This window comes from Pristis pectinata, chromosome 5 (assembly GCF_009764475.1).
Source record: "Pristis pectinata isolate sPriPec2 chromosome 5, sPriPec2.1.pri, whole genome shotgun sequence".
Taxonomy (NCBI): Eukaryota; Metazoa; Chordata; class Chondrichthyes; order Rhinopristiformes; family Pristidae; genus Pristis; species Pristis pectinata.
The window spans coordinates 3,915,113-3,934,259 of NC_067409.1; the positions used below are offsets into that span (position 1 = coordinate 3,915,113).

General features: G+C 45.1%; 1 protein-coding gene across 3 annotated transcripts in view; it reads right to left on the reverse strand.

Moving 5' to 3' along the window:
* adck5 (aarF domain containing kinase 5) overlaps nt 1–19,147 on the reverse strand; it is a 67,077-nt gene that overhangs the window by 32,634 nt on the left and 15,296 nt on the right. For 2 of the 3 annotated variants that reach the window (XM_052015506.1, XM_052015504.1), the window contains exons 2-6: nt 15,788–15,891; nt 10,355–10,504; nt 7,556–7,631; nt 3,977–4,177; nt 2,899–3,039 (exon numbers count right to left, since the gene is read on the reverse strand). In XM_052015506.1, coding sequence (XP_051871466.1) covers nt 2,899–3,039; nt 3,977–4,177; nt 7,556–7,631; nt 10,355–10,504; nt 15,788–15,891 — 672 coding nt within the window. The remainder of the gene's footprint in view (nt 1–2,898; nt 3,040–3,976; nt 4,178–7,555; nt 7,632–10,354; nt 10,505–15,787; nt 15,892–19,147) is intronic. The other variant, XM_052015505.1, reaches the window with a different exon arrangement.

Consider the following 19,147-nt stretch of genomic DNA (forward strand, 5'->3'; position numbering starts at 1 on the left):
CCATCACAGGCACAGGCTTAGTGGTTTTGTGGATAGTGTAGAAGGTTGCTTTAGGTTACAACAGGACATTGAAAGAATGCAGCGCTGGGCTGAGAAGTGGCTGAAAAGTGTCCTGTATGTCTTTGGAATGTGGGAGGAAACCGGAGCACCCAGAGTAAACCCATACAAACACGAGGAGAACATACAAACTCCTTACAGACAGTGGCAGGAATTGAACCTGGGTTGCTGGTGCGGTAATAGCATTACACTAACCGCAACACTACCGTGCCCACTCAGCTTCCCACATTCCAGTGAGAATAGCCCAGCCTATCCAATCTCTTCTTATAACCACAGCCCTCCATTCCAGGTAACATCTGGTGAATCTCTGCTGCACTCTCCCTATTGCTATCACATCCTTCCTGCAGTGTTATGACCAGAAATGTACACAGAACTCCAAGTGCAGTCTGACCAATGCTTTGTACAGATGCAACATGATATCCCAGCTCTTATAATCAATAGCAAGGTAACATGCCTCAATGACTACCAGCCAGTGGCTCTGACATACACCATCATGAAGTGCTTTGAGAGATTGGTCATGGCACACATCAACTCCAGCCTCCCAGACAACCTGGACCCACTGCAATTCGCCTATCGCCGAAACAGGTCTACAGCGGATGCCATCTCCCTGGCCCTACACTCAGCTCTGGAGCATCCGGACAGTAAGGACACCTACATTAGACTATTGCTTATTGACTACAGCTCTGCCTTCAATACAATAATATCAAGCAAGCTTGTCACCAAACTCCGAGACCTAGGACTCAACACCTCCCTCTGTAACTGGATCCTTGACTTTCTAATAAACAGACCGCAATCAGTGAGGATAGACAGCAATTCCTCTGGCACGATTATTCTCAACACTGGTGCCCCTCAAGGCTGTGTCCTCAGCCCTCTACTCTACTCTCTATACACTCATGACTGTGTGGCCAGATTCTGCTCTAACTCCATCTACGTGTTTGCAGATGATACTACCGTTGTAGGCCGTATCTCAAACAGTGATGAATCGGAGTACGGGAAGGAGATAGAGAGCTTAATGGAATGGTCTCATGACAACAACCTTTCCCTCAATGTCAACAAAACTAAAGAGCTGGTCATTGACTTCAGGAAAGGGGGCGATGTACAAACACCTGTCTACATCAATGACGCTGAGGTCGAGAGGGTTGTCAGCTTCAAGTTCCTGGGAGTGAACATCACCAACAACCTGTCCTGGACAAACCACATGGATGCCATGGCCAAGAAAGCTCACCAGCACCTCTACTTCCTCAGGAGGCTAAAGAAATTTGGTTTGTCCCCTTTGACTCTCACCAACTTTTACCGATGCACCATAGAAAGCATCCCATCAGGATGTATCACAGCTTGGTATGGCAACTGCTCTGCCCAAGACCGCAAGAAGCTGCAGAGAGTTGTGGACACAGCCTAGTGCATCACGGACACCAATCTCCCCTCCATGGACTCTGTCTTCTCCTCTTGTTGTCTTGGTGAAGTAGCCAGCATAATCAAAGACCCCACCCACCCGGGTCATTCTCTCTTCTCTTCCATCGGGTAGTAGATACAGGTGCCTGAGGGCACGTACCACCAGACTTAAGGACAGCTTCTACCCCACTGTGATAAGACTATTGAACAGTTCCCTTATACAATGAGATGGACTATGACCTATGACCTCATGACCTCACAGTCTACCTTGTTGTGACCTTGCACCTGATTGCACTGCACTCTCTCTGTAGCTGTGACACTTTACTCTGTACTGTTATTACCTCCACTACATCAATGCACTCTGTACTAACTCAATGTAACTGCATTGTGTAATGAATTGACCTGCACGATTGGTTTGTAAGACAAGTTTTGCACTGTACCTTGGTACAAGTGACAATACTAAACCAATACCTCAGCCCATGAATGCAAGCCTGACAAATGCCGCCTTCTTTAGCCTATCCACCTGTGTCGCCATCTTCAGAGAGTTATGAACTTGCACCCCAAGGTCCCTCTGTACATTAACACTCCTGAGGTCCCTGTATATGTCCTGTTAGGGGCAGGCATGGTAGTGTAGCGATTAGCGTAACGCTATTACTGCGCCAGTGACCGGGTTCAATTCCCGCTGCTGTCTGTAAGGAGTTTGTACATTCTCCTCATGTCTGCGTGGGTTTCCTCCGGGTGCTCTGGCTTCCTCCTACATTCCAAAGACGTACGGGTTAGGAAGTTGTGGGCATGCTATGTTGGCGCCAGAAGTGTGGCGACACTTGCAGGCTGCCCCCAGAACATTCTGCGCAAAAGATGTATTTCACTGTGCGTTTCTTCGTTATCTACTACTCCACCAATTCTTGTGCCGTCAGCAAACTTACTAATCAGTCCACGCACATTTTCAGTCAAGCCGTACAACAAACCACAATGGTCCCAGTACCAAACCCTGCGGTTCACCACTGTTAGGAAAACACCCCTCCACCACTATCCTCTGCCTCCTATCACCAAGCCAATTTTGGATCCAGTTTGCCAACACACCTTAGACCCCATGTGCTCTAACCTTCTGGACCAGCCTGGCATGCAGGATTTTGTCAGAAGTCTTGTTAAAGTCCATAAACCTGGGGAAAATACAAGTAGCATTGAGCCACCAACATCATGGGCTGAAGGGCCTGTCTCTGTGCTGTACTGTAAGATGCTAAGACACATTTCAGGTTTGCCCTCACTAAATGACAGAAGATTCCATAATGACCAAATCTCAAAAATGGATTGGGAAACTGAGTAATCTCAGTAATCTCCGATACATTCAGGAGGGAACAAGACAAGGTGGTAATCTGAAGTCAGCAGTGTTTGTTTGGCATTAACATTCGGGTGGTGAATGTGTGTTTGTGCAGTGGGGGGACTTACTTTAACAGCCACAGCTGTCCCGTCATGCAGTTCAGCCTTGTGGACTTGAGAAAGGCTGGCAGCTGCAAACGGCTCCGGCTCGAAGTGTTTGAACATCTTGTCTGGGGTGGTTTGAAAGTCTTCAAGGAACAAAGAATCAATCTGCCAACATCAGAGGGAGAAGGTTAAACAATATTTCATACAAACACCATGGTAGTGTAGCAGTTGGCGTAACACTATTACAGCGCCAGCAACCCAGGTTCAATTCCGGCCACTGTCTGTAAGGAGTTTGTACGTTCTCCCCGTGTCTGCGTGGGTTTCCTCCTAGTGCTCCAGTTTCCTCCCACGTTCCAAAGACGTATGGATTAGGAAGTTGTGGGTGTGCTATGTTGGCGCCATAAGCGTGGTGACACTTGCGGCCTGCCCCCAGAACACTCCACGCAAAAGATGTATTTCACTGTGTGTTTCGATGTACATGTCACTGATAAAGATATCTTATCTTACTACAAGAACGTGGTGTGGAGGAAAAGCTCTCCTTTCTTTCTGGAGGATAGATAGATACTGCACAGGGGAAGACTGTGACCTGGTCCACAGAAGGTCGGCGCACAGGGTTAGACGCGGAGTCCTGATGAAGGGTCTCAATCTGAAACCTCAACTGTCCAATCCCTCCATACATGCTGCCTGACCCGTCGAGTTCCTCCAGCATTTTGTTTTTTATTCCAGGTTCCAGCATCTGCAGTCTCTGGTGTCTCAGACCCAGGTCAGGGCCCAGAGTCAGACCAAACCAGGGAAGACAATGCAAGAAATGAATAAATAAATAAAATTCAGTCCAGTTCAGATCCCCAGCAGAGAAGGGTTGGTCACAGGGTCAGACTCAATCCATTCAGGGAAATGCTCATGAACTTGAGTGGATATTCATCACTTCTGATGAGCTGACACTGAGACTTGCCTGAATGACAGGAGAGGGAAGCTGTATGTATGAGGTGGGAGCTTGGTGCAGAACTAAGAGTAACAGACCAAAAGGCCTGATGTCCCCATTGGGTTCGCAGCCTGCAAGGTGCTCCCAGTGCTACCTTTGATGAGAAATTAACAGACATACCTCCTTGTACCTCCTGTTGATGGCCTTGTCCTCGAGAACCCGCAGGGAGTTGATGTACTCTGGAGGAAGCAGGTGATTGAAGGAGCACAGCCCCTGGCCCAGCTTGATGTACAGGCCAGCATTCTTAATGGCACCATCCACAATGAGGTCTGCAGCTCGCTGGTGACAGGCAGACATGGTTGCAATGAAGTCCGGATCATCCTGACAGGATCCAAGAGCACAGCACCGATAACTGATTCCTGCATCTTCACTGACTTTCACAATCACCTCTTTTATTACTGTGTCCAGTTCTGATCGTCTCATTGTAGGAAGGATGTGGAAGCGTTGAAAAGGGTGCAGAGGAGATTTACCAGGATGCTGCCTGGTTTAGAGAGTATGCATTATGAGGAGAGACTAAGGGAGCTCGGGCTTTACTCTTTGGAGAGAAGGAGGATGAGAGGAGACATGATATAGGTATACAAAATATTAAGAGGAATAGATAGAGTGGACAGCCAGTGCCTCTTTCCCAGGGCACCAATGCTCAATACAAGAGGGCATGGCTTTAAAGTAATGGGTGGGAAGTTCAAGGGAGATATCAGGGGAAGGTTTTTTTTTTACCCAGAGAGTGGTCGGGGCATGGAATGCACTGCCTGGGGTGGTGGAGGAGGTGGGTACATTGGTCAAGTTCAAGAGATTGCTGGATAAGTAAATGGAAGAATTTAAAATAGGGAGATATGTAGGAGGAAGGGGTTAGATAGTCTTAGGAGAGGTTTTAAAGGTCAGCACAACATTGTGGGCTGAAGGGTCTGTTTTGTGCTGTACTGTTCTATGATTACATCTAAGTACTCAACTTACACATAAATACCAATGGGGATGAGATATTTAAGTACTGTTTTACGTACTAAAGTATGTGTAAAATATATTGTATAACACATTCAAGTCAGAGTAAGACAGCATGGAAACAGGCCATGCTGACCAAGACACCCCATTTGCCAGCAATTTGGGCCATAACCTTATAAACCTTTCCAATCCATGACCCTGTCCAATTGTCTTTTAAATGTTGTTATTGTACCTGCCTCAACCACTTCCTCTGGCAGTTCATTCCACATAGATACCATCCTTGGTGTACAAAAAATTGCCTCTCAAGTTCCTCTTAAATCTTTCCCCTCTCACCTTAAAGTATGATGTGTAAAAAAAAAATAAACAGCTGGAGGAACTGAGTGGGTCGAGCAGCAGCTGTGGAGGCAGAGGGAGGGTTGATATCTTGGGTCGAGACCTTGCATCAGGAGCGAGAGTACAGAGGGGAGTTAGCCAGTGTATGGGAGGGGTGAGATAAAGGGGAAAAAATTAGGTAGATGGAGGCAAGTGAGGGGACGTGAGGTTGCACCAGGGTTTCTCCTCCCTCAGTTCACCTTTCCTATCCCCTCCCCCACCTGCCTATTTTTCTATGTTTCCACCTATCACTTACCAGCCCATCTCGCCCCTCACTCTCCACTCTTTACGCTGGCCACCTGCCCTCTACACTGCCCAGCGTAGAATTGTCAAATACTAGAGGACATACATTTAAGGCGGGGGGGAGAGTGCGGGGCAAGTTTTGTTTTAAAAACAGAGTGGTGGGTGCCTGGAACAGGCTGCCAGGGGTGGTGGTGGAGGCAGATACAATAGTGGCATTTAAGAGGTTATTAGACACATGAATATGTAGGGAATGGAGATATGTGGACCGTGTACAGGCAGAAGGGACTTAGTTTAACTCAGGATAATGTTCATCGCAGTCATCGTGGGACAGAGCTGTGTTGTTCTATGTTCACTCGCAGTCCTGATGCGGGGTTGCGACCCAAAACGTTGACCATCCCTTTGCCTCCACTGATGCTGCTCAACCCACTGAGTTCTTCCAGCAGTTTATTTGTTGCTGTATTTTCACAATGCCTTCAGGATGTATAAAAACAAATTAAATACTTCTGAAGTGCTGTCATTGTTTTAAAGCAGGGAATGCAGCATCTAGTTTGTGAACTCCCACAGGACCAGACAATCTGACTTGATGGCAGTTTGTTTAGGGATAAATATTAGACAGGTCACTGGAAGAATTCTCCTGCTCTTCTAGTATAGTACTTTGGGATCTTTTCTGTCACTTGCCAGGGGAGTTGGGCTTCGGTTTTAAAGTCTCACTCAAATAACAGCATTCCCCCCACCCCCCTCCCATCGGGTAGAAGATACAAAAGTCTGAAAGCACGTACCACCAGCCTCAAGGACAGCTTCTATCCCACTGTTATGAGACTATGCACGATAAAGTGGACTCTTGACCTCACAATCTACCTCGTTATTGCCTTACACCTTGTTGTCTACCAGCACTACTCTGTCTCTGCAACTGTAACACTATATTCTGCATTCTGTTATTGCTTTTCCCTTGAATTACCTCGACGTACTGATGTGGTGAAATGATCTGTCTGGATGGCATGCAAAACAAAGTTGTTCACTGTACCTCGGTACATGTGACAATAATAAACCCAGATTTTTGCCTCAGCAGTGACAATGCTACAACTCAGCCACAGGCAGCCTGATGCAGAGGTTAATGGACTCTTGCGGCAAGAGTAAACTTCAAATAACTGGGGGGAGGAAGGGGAAAGGACTGGGATAAATACAAGGCAGTGCAGAACTTGTGGTTAAAGATAGAATTGCAACCAAGGTTGTCAGTATAAAACAAGATTAATTATTGCAAAGGTTTGTGCAATCACAGAATGTTCCAGAATTTCACAATCCCTTGGTTTAAAGATGTGCTTCCTTTCAAATCTCTTCCCAGAGAAGGAAAATTGTATTCTGTTCATATAGTCTGGCCTGTTGGACTCCTCTCGCATTACACAAAGAAGTGTAATATACTGTAACTGTCCCTGGACTCACTTGATCAAAATATATTCCTTTTGTTCACCCATATCTCGCTCACCTTCTCTGCTACTGAAAACCAACTTGTTTTTTTCCTCTCTTCAGCAACACACAAGGAGCTGGTGGAACTCAACAGGTCAGGCAGCATGTATGGAAGGAAATGGACAGTCAACGTTTTGGGTTGAGTAACTTTGAAGGGTCTCAACCCAAGGCGTAGACCGTCCCAGATGCTGCCTGACCTGACCAGTGTTTCCTGCATTTTCAGTTTAACAACGTCTCACCAGAAGAAGTAGCTTCTCTCTATCTACTCTGTCACACCCCTTACTGATTTCTCGGAACATGGAACTTGACAAGTCAGTGGTGGATATGTGGAATGACCTGCCAGAGGACATGGTAGGGGCGGGTACAATTACAATGTTTAAAAGACATTTGGACAGGTACATGGATAGGAAAGGTTTAGAGGAATGTGGGCCAAATGCAGGCAAGTAGGACTAGCTCAGGTAGGCATGGATGAGGTGGACCGAAGGGCCTGTCTTCCGTGCTGTACAACTCTATGACACTGGTCAATGCAATATGCCCTCGTGACTCTTCTTCCTTAAGACCCAATTCACTCAGGTGAATTGTCACAGTGCCCAGATGGCGATATCCTCTTGCGATTAAGTTGGTAATAAGAATAAACCGCACCCTTAATAATAAACCAATACTGATAAAGTTGAAGCTTACCTCATCTATTCCACGTAATTTAACATTAATGGTCCACCAGTAATCTGCAGAAATTCTTATCCCAATGTGAATAGACCTGGATAGGCAAGAACAGACCAGTGACGTGAAAAACATGCTCCAGCTCTCAAGCATCCTCACCAATTATTCTTCATATTGGGTAACCGATATCCTACAGGGCAACAAAAATGTTGCACAATGGCCCAATTAATCTAATTTTACTCGAAAGACTCTCTCCATGCACCAAGTAATCTGGATCCATTCATCTCTACTTGGGGAGTCCTGCATTAGAGAAGGGATTAGGGGATGGGGGGGACTGGCAGATCTTTGGGCAGCGCAGTGGTGCAGCTAGTCGAGGTGCAGCCTCACCACTCCAGCGACCCTGATCTCCAGGCGCCATCTAGAATTCACACCTTCTCCCCGTGACTGCATGGATTTCCTCCAGATGCTCCAGTTTCCTCCCACATCTCAAAGATTTGTGGATTGGTACAGTGGCATGTAAACGTTTGGGCAAACCCTGGTCAAAATTTCTGTTACTGTGAATAGTTAAGTGATTAGATGATGAACTGATCTCCAAAAGTCATAAAGTTAAAGATGAAGCATTCTTTTCAACATTTTAAGCAAGATTAGTGTATTATTTTTGCTTTGTACAATTTTAGAGTGAAAAAAGGAAAGGAGGACCATGCAAAAGTTTGGGCACCCCAAGAGATTTGAGCTCTCAGATAACTTATACCAAGGTCTCAGACCTTCATTAACTTGTTAGGGCTATGGCTTGTTCGCATCGTGGTGATGCAAATTTCAAAGCTTTATAAATACACTGACTTCTCAAACCTTGTCCCAACAATCAGCAGCCATGGGCTCCTCTAAGCAGCTGCCTAGCACTCTGAAAATTAAAATAAATGATGCCCCCAAAGCAGGAGAAGGCTATAAGAAGATAGCAAAGTGTTTTCATGGTGGCAGTTTCCTCAGTTCGTAATGTAATTAAGAAATGGCAGTTAACAGGAATGGTGGAGGTCAAGTTGAGGTCTGGAAGACCAAGAAAACTGAGAGAACTGCTCTTAGGATTGCTAGAAAGGCAAATCAAAACCCCTGTTTGACTGCAAAAGACTTCAAGAAGATTTAGCAGACTCTGGAGTGATGGTGCACTGTTCTACTGTGGAGCAACACCTGCACAAATATGACCTTCATGGAAGAGTCATCAGAAGAAAACCTTTCCTGCGTCCTCACCACAAAATTCAGCGTCAGAAGTTTGCAAAGGAACATCTAAACAAGCCTGATGCATTTTGGAAACAAGTCCTGTGGACTGATGAAGTTAAAATAGAACTTTTTGGCTGCAATGAGCAAAAGTATGTTTGGGGGAAAAAAGGGTGCAGAATTTCATGAAAAGGACACCTCTCCAACTGTTAAGCATGGGGGTGGATCGATCATGCTTTGGGCTTGTGTTGAAGCCAATGGCACGGGGAACATTTCACTGGTAGAGGGAAGAATGAATTCAATTAAATACCAGCAAATTCTGAAGCAAACATCACACTATCTGTAAAAAAGCTAAAGATGAAAAGAGGATGGCTTCTACAACAGGATAACAATCCTAAACACACCTCAAAATCCACAATGGACTACCTCAAGAGGCACAAGGTTTTGCCATGGCCCTCACAGTCCCCCGACCTAAACATCATCGAAAATCTGTGGATAGACCTCAAAAGAGCAGTGCCTGCAAGACGGCCCAAGAATCTCACAGAACTAGAAGCCTTTTGCAAGGAAGGATGGGTGAAAATCCCCCAAACAAGAATTGAAAGACTCTTAGCTGGCTACGGAAAGCGTTTACAAGCTGGGATACTTGCCAAAGGGGGTGTTACTAAGTACTGACTATGCAGGGTGCCTAAACTTTTGTTTCAGGCCCTTGTCCTATTTTGTTATTTTGAAACTGTAAAAGATGGAAATAAAAAAGTAACCTTGCTTAAAATATTAAAGAAATGTGTCATCTTTAACTTTATGCCTTTTGGAAATCAGCTCATCTTTTACTCGCTTAGCTATTCACAGTAACAGAAATTTTGACCAGGGGTGCCCAAACTTTTGCATGCCACTGTATATCAAATTGCCCCCATTGTAGAGGTGAGTTGTGGAATCTGAGGGGAGTTGTTGGGAACACAGGGAGAATAATATCGGATTAACGTAGGATTATTATAATTAAATACTTGCGTGGACGTAGTAGGTCAAAGAGCCTGTTTTTGTGCTATGTAGCTCAATGACATTACAGAGCAGAGATTAGATATACATACAAATATGAACATGATCATCAGCTGTAAAAATAAATGCATCCCACAGGAAGGTCCAGTCCTGGAGTGCCCCATCAGCTTATTGAGTGTACCCACGATGGCCTATAGTTGACCATAAGCTTGAGAACAGTCACTGTTCTGGCTTGTGATAGAGGATGGCTACCTGGAAACCATTCCAAGGGACCAGAAAGAAGCAGGAGCCAGAAGAGACCCACAGAGAGAACTGGACTAGAAGCAGAAAACCGAAGGGAGACACCACAACGCACCATTGCACCCTTACACGATGAGATGGACTGTGACCTCACGATCTACCTTGTTGTGACCTTGCACCTTATTGCACTGCACTTTCTCTGTAGCTGTGACACTTTACTCTGTACTGTTATTGTTTTTACCTGTACTACATCAATGCACTCTGTACTAACTCAATGTAACTGCACTGTGTAATGAATTGATCGGTTTGCAAGACTAGTTTCTCACTGTCCCTCGGTACAAGTGACAATAATAAACCAACACCGATACCACTTACCTGTAGAAGCGACCAATACCTTCGACCAGAATCCTCATCCTTCTGCGGTCACGTGTGTCAGACACACACCACACAGCGCCAGCGGCAAGTGGCGCAGAGAGTACCAGCCCGAGAAGCACCTTGTTATACAGGCCTCGGCGATAAACATTGCTGTAGAGGCACAGAAACAAGATCACACCACACCTTCACAAAATGTTGTTCCAGCAAAAGCTCTGCATCACCATTTCTGGAAGCCTGTGACATGGCTAAACCAGGCTAAATACAATGGGGAGAGGCAAAGGGGACTGGGAAAGAGAATACAAGAACAGGATGGCAGTCAATATAAAAATCTTCCACTGGCACACAGATAGTACGGGGGTAGAAAGATGAGGTGGGATCTGGCAGGGACAAAATAAGTGATGTGTACTTAAAGATGTGGGGTCAGGCCATAATACATAATGGGTCAATGAATACTATATATTTGTTTACTAAAACAGAAGATGCAGAGAAAATATTAGTGGACATGGTAGAGATAATGGAGGGGTGAAGACCCGTAGACTGGCTGGAAAGACTGGCTATGTTCAGGGTGAATTAGTCAGCTGGTCCAGATGGCTTGTATCCCAGGTCTGTAAGGGAAGTGGGAGTGGGAAGTCGGGGTAGGGCTTGCCATAAATCTTTCCTAAATGAATAGTGCCCAAGAACTTCCCTATTCAAGGGAAGGTGCAAGAACAATCCCTGAAACTACAGGTCACTTTAACGTCAGCGTGGGTAAGGCTTTAGAAACCATAGAGGGCTAACGCAAAAGAACATAGAACAGTACAGCACAGAACAGGCCCTTCGGCCCACAATGTTATGCCAACATAACTAATCCCTCCTAACTACAGAATGGCCATATCCCTCCATTTTCCTCTCATTCGTGCCCATCCAAGCCCCTCTTAAAAGCCCCCAATGAATCTGAAGTTTAACTTAACTAAGAAGAGCCATCACTGATTTGTAAAAGGCAGTTACTTGACTAAGCTACATGAATTTTTTTGCTTTAGTAATAAAGTAGGTAGACAAAGAGAATGCAGTGTTTGTTGTTTATACGGATTTTACGGAAGTTTTGATAAAAGTGTCACATAAAAAGTTGAGAAACAAAACCCATATTTATGAAACGGGGGGTTAACATCAGCTTGGATTAGGTATTGGCTAAAGGCCAGAAAACAAGGAGTCCCCTTCTCCCCATGGGGCTCCTCTCCCCCACTTTCTTCTCTGGCTATCCCGACAAGCTTATCACCTTCATAACCTGCCCTCCTCCTGTCTGTCTCCACAGCTCTCCCACTATCCCCTGGGAGATCTGCTCTCCCCTCCTGCCTATCACCCCCCCCCCCTTTTTCCTTCCCATCTACCCTTTGCTGTCTCTCACCTGCCCCTACCTTGGGCCTGCCCTCTCTCCCTTCCACCTATCACTGCTCTGATCCCCTGATTCCCCCCCACATATTTATTGGGCTTCCTATCTTCATCTGAAGAAGGGTTCTGCCTGAAACGTTGACTGTCTGTTTTTCTCCACAGGTGCTGCATGGCCTGCTGAGTTACTCCAGCCTTTTGTTTTGTTTTTTTTTGAGTAGTGATGTGGTTGTTTTCCAGACAAAAGGATGGTAAACAGTGGTGTTCCCCATGGATCAATGCTGGGACCACTGGTTTTATTGATATACATTAATTACCTATGTAAAGTACAGAGGAAAGTTTCAAAATTTCCCCATGATACCAAAACAGAGACGTAGCAACACTTGAAGGCAATAACAATCAACAGTAACAGGACTACAGAAATAGGCTACAGAAAGGGCAGATGAGAGCAGGCGGACCTTAATGCAAGGAAGTGTGAAGTGATGCCTGTCATCAGTCATGGCAGAGTTCAGAAACAAAGGCGTTGAGAATAAAAGCAGAGCGAAAGCTCTGGTTAGACCACAACGACATCCAGTTCTGGTCATCTCACTTTCGAAGGGTCTGAAGGTCCTTGAGAGGGCGCAGGATAGATTTACCTGAATGAGGATTTTAGGTTACAAAGTTAGATTGGAGAAGCTGAGGTTGTCCTCCAGGAGACTGAGGGAGGATTTGACAGAAATACAGAACATTAAGGGATATGGATAAGGCAGATAAAGAAAAACTGTAGCTAGAAGGACAAGGGCAGCAAAAGCATGGGGGGACACCACCACCAGGCCACGCACCGTCCCAACTTGGAAAGATATCACCATTCCTGGGTCAAAATCCTGGAACTCAACAGCATTGTCGGGATACCCACACCTCAAGGACCGCAGCAGTACAAGGAGGCAGCTCACCACCACCTTCTCAAGGGCAAGTAGGGATGGACAATTAAACGCTGGCTCAGACGGCAAAGCCCACGCCCCTTGAATAATTTTTTTTTAAATAATTGGCAGTACATGGTCTACGTCAAAGTCGAGTTTATTGTCATTTGCACAAGTACATGTGTGCACAGGTGCAATGAAAAACTTACTTGCAGCAGCATCACAGGCACCTATCATCATTTTAGCAGCATTCATAAGAAAAACAGAAATTAAACATAAATTATACATAATTTTTACAAGAAAAACAATTAAAACAAAAAAAACAAGAGTCCATTTTAGTGCAAAGTGATCAGAGTGGTTATAGTGTTACTAAACTGTAGTGGTCATTAGGGCTGTGCAGGTTGGTTTAGGAACTGAATGGTTGAAGGGAAGTAGCTGTTCCTGAACCCGGTGGAGGTACAGGCTTCTGTACCTCCTGCCCGACGGTAGCTGTGAAAAGATGGCACAGCCCGGATGGTGGGGATCTTTGATGATGGATGTTGCCTTCTTGAGGCAGTGCCTCCTATACACAGATTTAGGACTTTGGCAAGAAATACAAGGAGGGTATTTTTGTTTTACAGGGCAAGAGATAATGACCTGGAATTTGCCACCTATGAGGGTGGCAGAAGCAGAGACAATCAACAATTTCAAAAGTAAAGAGCTTTGGGAATAGAGCAGGGAAATGGGATTATCCAGAGTCATTTATAGAGATCCGACATGGAGTCATAACAACTCCATGACAGAGTTTGTATAGCTTCTTAATTTCAGTGGTGCATTTCCCCGTCGTAAATTCTCAGACATAGAGGGAAGGGAAGTAAAGGCAATGCCCCATCCTGTTCCATAACAGGGAACAAGGAGAGCAGACCTAATAAAAGGAGGAAATGCATTTTCTGCAGCATTTTGCTTGTACTCCTGGGTCTGAAATACACACGATGCTCTTCAGCCAAAGCATGAAACCAAAGCATCCTATAGAAACCTCTATACCAAAATCTTGAGCACTCATCACTGCTGATCTGGTTGACCACTCTGCTGTCTCATACTCACTTTCAAATCTATCCATAGATACCCTCTCCTGCCCTTTTGACTTGTTCCATACCCAGGTCCAACAACTCTTCCAAAAGTAATAAAAATTATGACTCATATGATCTCGCTGAGGTTTCGGGAGTAAAATCTCACTGAGAATTGTTTTCTCTTTGATTTTTTAACCTGGTTTCTCAGCCATTTGCAGGGCATATGAAATATGGTGGCAGAATGGTTACACTACTGGACACACAGCAGGGAATTACTGATCCAGAGATACCCCACCACAGCAGCTAGAGAATTAATTAAATAAAAATTTGGAACTTTTAGAAAGCTACTCAGTAATGAACACCATGAAAAAGACTAGATTGTCATGAAAACACCTGGTTCACCAATGCCCTTCGGGGAAGAAAATCTGTTGTCCTTACTCAGTGTGCGATTCCAAACCCACCAATACCATTGACTCTTAGTTGCTTCCTCAGTTCAGGGACGAATAGGGTTGTGCAACAAATGCTGGCATTGCCATTGACACCCACATCTCATGGATAACTAAATAAAAATAAAATTCCATTGCTCTAGGAGTATTGGGATGCAGAAGGTTGAATGGACAAGATGGCCATGATATTTTCTATCCCTAACCTGATAATTCTGGAAGACACGGATGCAGAATGAGTTGGTGTAGTGTCTGGACAAGTACTTGAATCATCAAAAGCCTAGAAGGCTACAGACGTAATGGTGGTAAATGGGGTTAGTGTGGATCAATAGAACAGGTGGCATGGATGTGGTGGGCCAAACGGCCTGTTTCTGTGCTGTACAAATCTATGACTTTATAACTCCACAATGAGCACTTCTTTGCAAGAAAAACTACAGCTGGAACACACTGCCTGAAGGGAACAGTTAAGGCAGAAATTTAAGAATCAAATCTATAGGAAGGATATCAGTAAGATTGAAAGAGTGCAGAGAAAATTTATTAGAATGTCACCGGGTCTTAAAGAGTTGAGTTACAGGGAAAGATTGAACAGGTTAGGACTTTATTCCTTGGAGCGTAGAAGAATGAGGGGAGATTTGATAGAGGTTTACAAAATTATGAGGGGTATAGACAGAGTAAATGCAAGTAGGCTTTCCACCTAGATTAGGAGAGATAAGTACGATAGGACATGGCTTTAGGGTGAAAGGGGAAAGGTTTGGGGGAACTTCTTCACTCAGAGAGCGGTGGGAGTATGGAACGGGCTGCCATGTGACGTGGTAAATGTGGGCTCACTCTTAAGTTTTAAGAGTAAATTGGATAGATACATGGATGGGACAGGTCTGGAGGGTTATAGACTGGGTGCAGATCAATGGGACTAGCGGAATAAATTTTCAGCACAGACTAGAAGGGCCGAATGGCCTGTTTTCTGTGCTGTAGTGTTCTATGGAAACGAGCACTCAAAGTGCCGTGGGATAGAAAACTATGGATCAAGTGCAGGGATTAGTATAGATGGATACATTTCGTACATTCATGCAGATTACACAGCACAGAAACAGGCCCTTTGGCCCAATTTATTAATGCAGACCAAGATGCCTATCTACACCAAACCCATATGCATGCATTGGACCCATTTCCCTCTATACCTTTCCTATCCATGTACCTGCCCAAATGATTTTTAAACATTGTAATTGTACCCACCTCTACCACTTCCTCTGGCAGCTTGTTCCATATCCCCACCTCCATGTGTGTCAAAAACTTGCCCCTTTAAATCTTTCCCCCCTCACCTTAATCCTATGCCCTCTGGTTTTAGGCACTCCTACCCTGGGAGAAAGAATATGACTTTCTATCCTATCTATGCTCCTCATAGTTTTATAAACCCCCACAAGGTCACCCCTCAGCTTCCTTTGCTCTGGGGAACAGTCCCAATCTATTCAGTCACTCCTCATAGTTCAATCCCTCCAGTCCAGGCAACATTCCTGTGGATCTTTTCAGCGCCCTCTCCAGCGTAATGACATCTTTCCTGTAGCGTGGTGAGCAGAACTGCACGCAGTACTCCAAGTGGTCGGCATGGACTTGATGGACAGAAGGGCCTGTTTCTGCGCTCTATGACACCCCCAAGGCACGCTTGCTTTTGTGACCTACCTCATGGGCTGGGAGCTAAATTGCTGCTTGAAAACGATGGTGGGAATCAGTGGGACGTGCCTCGTCCTCTGCAGTAACGTCCAGTGATGTCTGCACAAGCATACCTTACAAACAACAACAACAACTTAGATTTACATAGGCATCTTTCATTTAATAAAAGCTTCAAGTGACTTCACTTGGAAGTTACCAGACAATTTTTCACTATTCACAGGAGATACTGATGTAGATACCCTAAAGCTTGGATAAGGAAGTGGGATATAAAGTCATGTCGTAAAGGAATTGCTTTATTATTATCACATGTACCGAGGTACAGTGAAAAAGTTTGTCACCCATACTGTCCATACAGATCATTTCATTACAACAGTGCTTCGAGGTAGTACAAGAGAAAACAATAACAGAATGCGGAATAAAGTGTTACAGTTACAGAGAAAGTGTAGTGCAGGCAGACAATAAGGTGCAAGAACATAACGAAGTAGATTGTGAGGTCAAAAGTCCATCTTATCATACTAGGGGACTGTTCAATAGTCTTATAACACTGGGATAGAAGCTGTCCTTGGAGTGTGCTGCTATGTGGTTTCAGGCTTTTGTATCTGCTGCCCGATGGGACAGGGAAGAAGAGAGAATGTCCGAGATGGGTGGGATCTTTGACTATGTTGGCTGCTTTCCCAAGGCAATGAGGTGTAGACAAGAGTCCATGGAGGGGAGGCTGGTTTCCATGACGTGCTGAGCTGTGTCCACAACTCTCTGCAGATCCTTGCGGTCATGGACAGAGCAGTTGCCGTACCAAGCTGTGATGCATCCAGACAAGATGCATTCTGTGGTGCATCGATAAATGATGGTGAGGGTCAAAGGTGACACAAGATAAGAAATCTTTATTGATCACATGTACATTGAAATATACAGTGAAATGCATCTTTTTGCGTAGAGTGTTCTAGGGGGAGCCCCGAGGAAGAAGAGGCACTAGTGAGCTTTGTTGGCCGTGGCGTCTACTTGGTTGGACCAGTACAGGCTATTGATGTTCACTCCTAGGAACTTGAAGCTCTCAAGCCTCTCGACCTCCGCACTGTTGATGTAGACAGGGCCATGAAAGGAAAGATAGGTAGTGATGCGAGAGGAATTCCAGAGCCCAGGGCATCTGCAACTCAAGCCACAGCCACCAATGGAGAAGCAACTGACTTTGGGATGCTCAAAAGGTCAGATTTGGAGGAATGCAGAGGCTTATAGAGCTGGAAGGTGGTGCAGAAAAAGGGAGAGACAAAACAATGGAAGGGTTTTAAAACAGAGGTGAGAACTTAAACTCATGCTTTACTTAAACAGCTCTCAACATTGGTTAGTATGCACAGAGGTGATGGAGTGCTGCAAATCAGGACGCAGGGAGATGAATTTTGAATGACCTCATATTTACAGAGAATAGAACAAGCAAATCTGGGCAGGCTGGGTTAGTCATCTGCAAGTAAAAAGGCCATGGATAAGGCTTTCAGCAGTTAGCTGACACATAGGCAAAAGATAGAAATAATCAGTGATGATGCAGACATGTGGTCAGATGTTGAGATGGATTCTGTGGTTGGGGAATGGAAAGGGGATTGATGACAAATGGATTCAGTCCTTGCAGTGATTTAGTGCAGAAAATTAATGTTCATCCAATACTAGTGAACAATTAAGCAATCTCACAACTTAGTGACATGGTGGATCTGGGTATCAGCAGCATACATGTGGGAAACGATGCTGCGTTTTCCAGTGATGTTGCCAAGGAGCAGCTTCACACCCTGGCACAGTTCCCATCAAAATCACAAACTCAAGACTATTATCCATAACAAGCTGCAAGTTAACAAGGACCTTGCTCTGGAGATGCAGAACAGCAGCAGTGATCTGCCCTGAGAGGGACAAGTTAGAAAGGAGAGAGAATGCAAGTCGGCTGGGAGTTATCTACATGGCCATTCAGATTCCAAAAACACAGCCTAAAGACATCACCGAGGGTTTCCACATCAATTGTCTATGGAACGAAGGAAGTGACATCCCCAATGAGGGAGAGACGGGCAATATGACCACCCCTATATGCTAATGAAGGATAAGTAGCAAGGGTTGCTGGAACAGGATCAGTCAAAGAAGCTTCACGACATCCGGATCAACTTGAAAGGCTCCATTTAAATGCATGTCTATCTTCAATATGTCAATCAACATAACTCAACTCCAGATGGTGAGAAGGGAACATTTCTAACTTTGTGCAAAAGTGCAATTAGTCATAAAACAGAAACCCTCGAATTCAAGGTTTTCCTACACTGTTGCCTGTGGAGCAACAGTTACCAATACTCACTGGTACTCTCTATTCATAAACCTCCTGCTGTAGAAGCTGCCTGAGCTATTGGCTGATTCTATGAGTTGTGGTGAGTGAACATCACCAATAGTCTGTCCTGGTCCAACCACGTAGACGCCATGGCCAAGAAAGCTCACCAGCATCTTGGCTTCCTCAGGAGGCTAAAGAAATTTAGCATGTCCCCTTTAACACTTATCAACATGAATGTTAACCAATGCACCATAGAAAGCATCCTATCAGGATGCATCACGGCTTGGTACGGCAACTGCTCTGCCCAGGACTGCAAGAAACTGCAGAGAGTTGTGGACACAGCTTAGCGCGTCACGGAAACCAGCCCACCCCCTCCCTGGATTCTGTCTATACCCCTCACTGCCGTGGTGAAGCAGCCAGCATAATCAAAGACCCCACCGCCCGGGTCATTCTCTCTTCTCCCATCATACTGGAGCCTGAGGGCACGTACCACCAGGTGGAAGGCCAGCTTCTATCCCTCGGTGATAAGACGACTGAATGGTTCCCTTAAACAATAAGATGGACCTTGCACCTTACTGTCTACCTACACTGCACTTCCTGTAGCAGTGACACTTCACTCTGTATTCTGTTATTGTTTTTACCCTGTACTACCTCAATGAATTGACCTGTACAAACAGTATGCAAGACAAGTTTTTCACTGCACCTCGGTACAAGTGACAATAATAAAACAATACCAATACTCATCTACTAACTAGATGGCAGTAAATGCATTGTGTCACCTGGACAACCTTGGTCTCCACTCTATTACATACCTTTCCTTTAGGAGGTGCTGATTAACTTAAGAGACTATTTAAGTGCAAGTCTCTCTTTAATACAGACACAAGACAGACTGCAGATGCTGAAAATTTGGAGCAATGCACAAAATGCTGGTGGAACTCAGCAGGTCAGGCAACATCTATGAAGGGAAATGAACAGTCAACGTTTCAGGCCAAGACCCTTCAGCACTGCACTTCCTCTGTAGCTGTGACACTTTTACCCTGTACTGCCTCAATGCACTCTGTACTGCCTCAATGCAC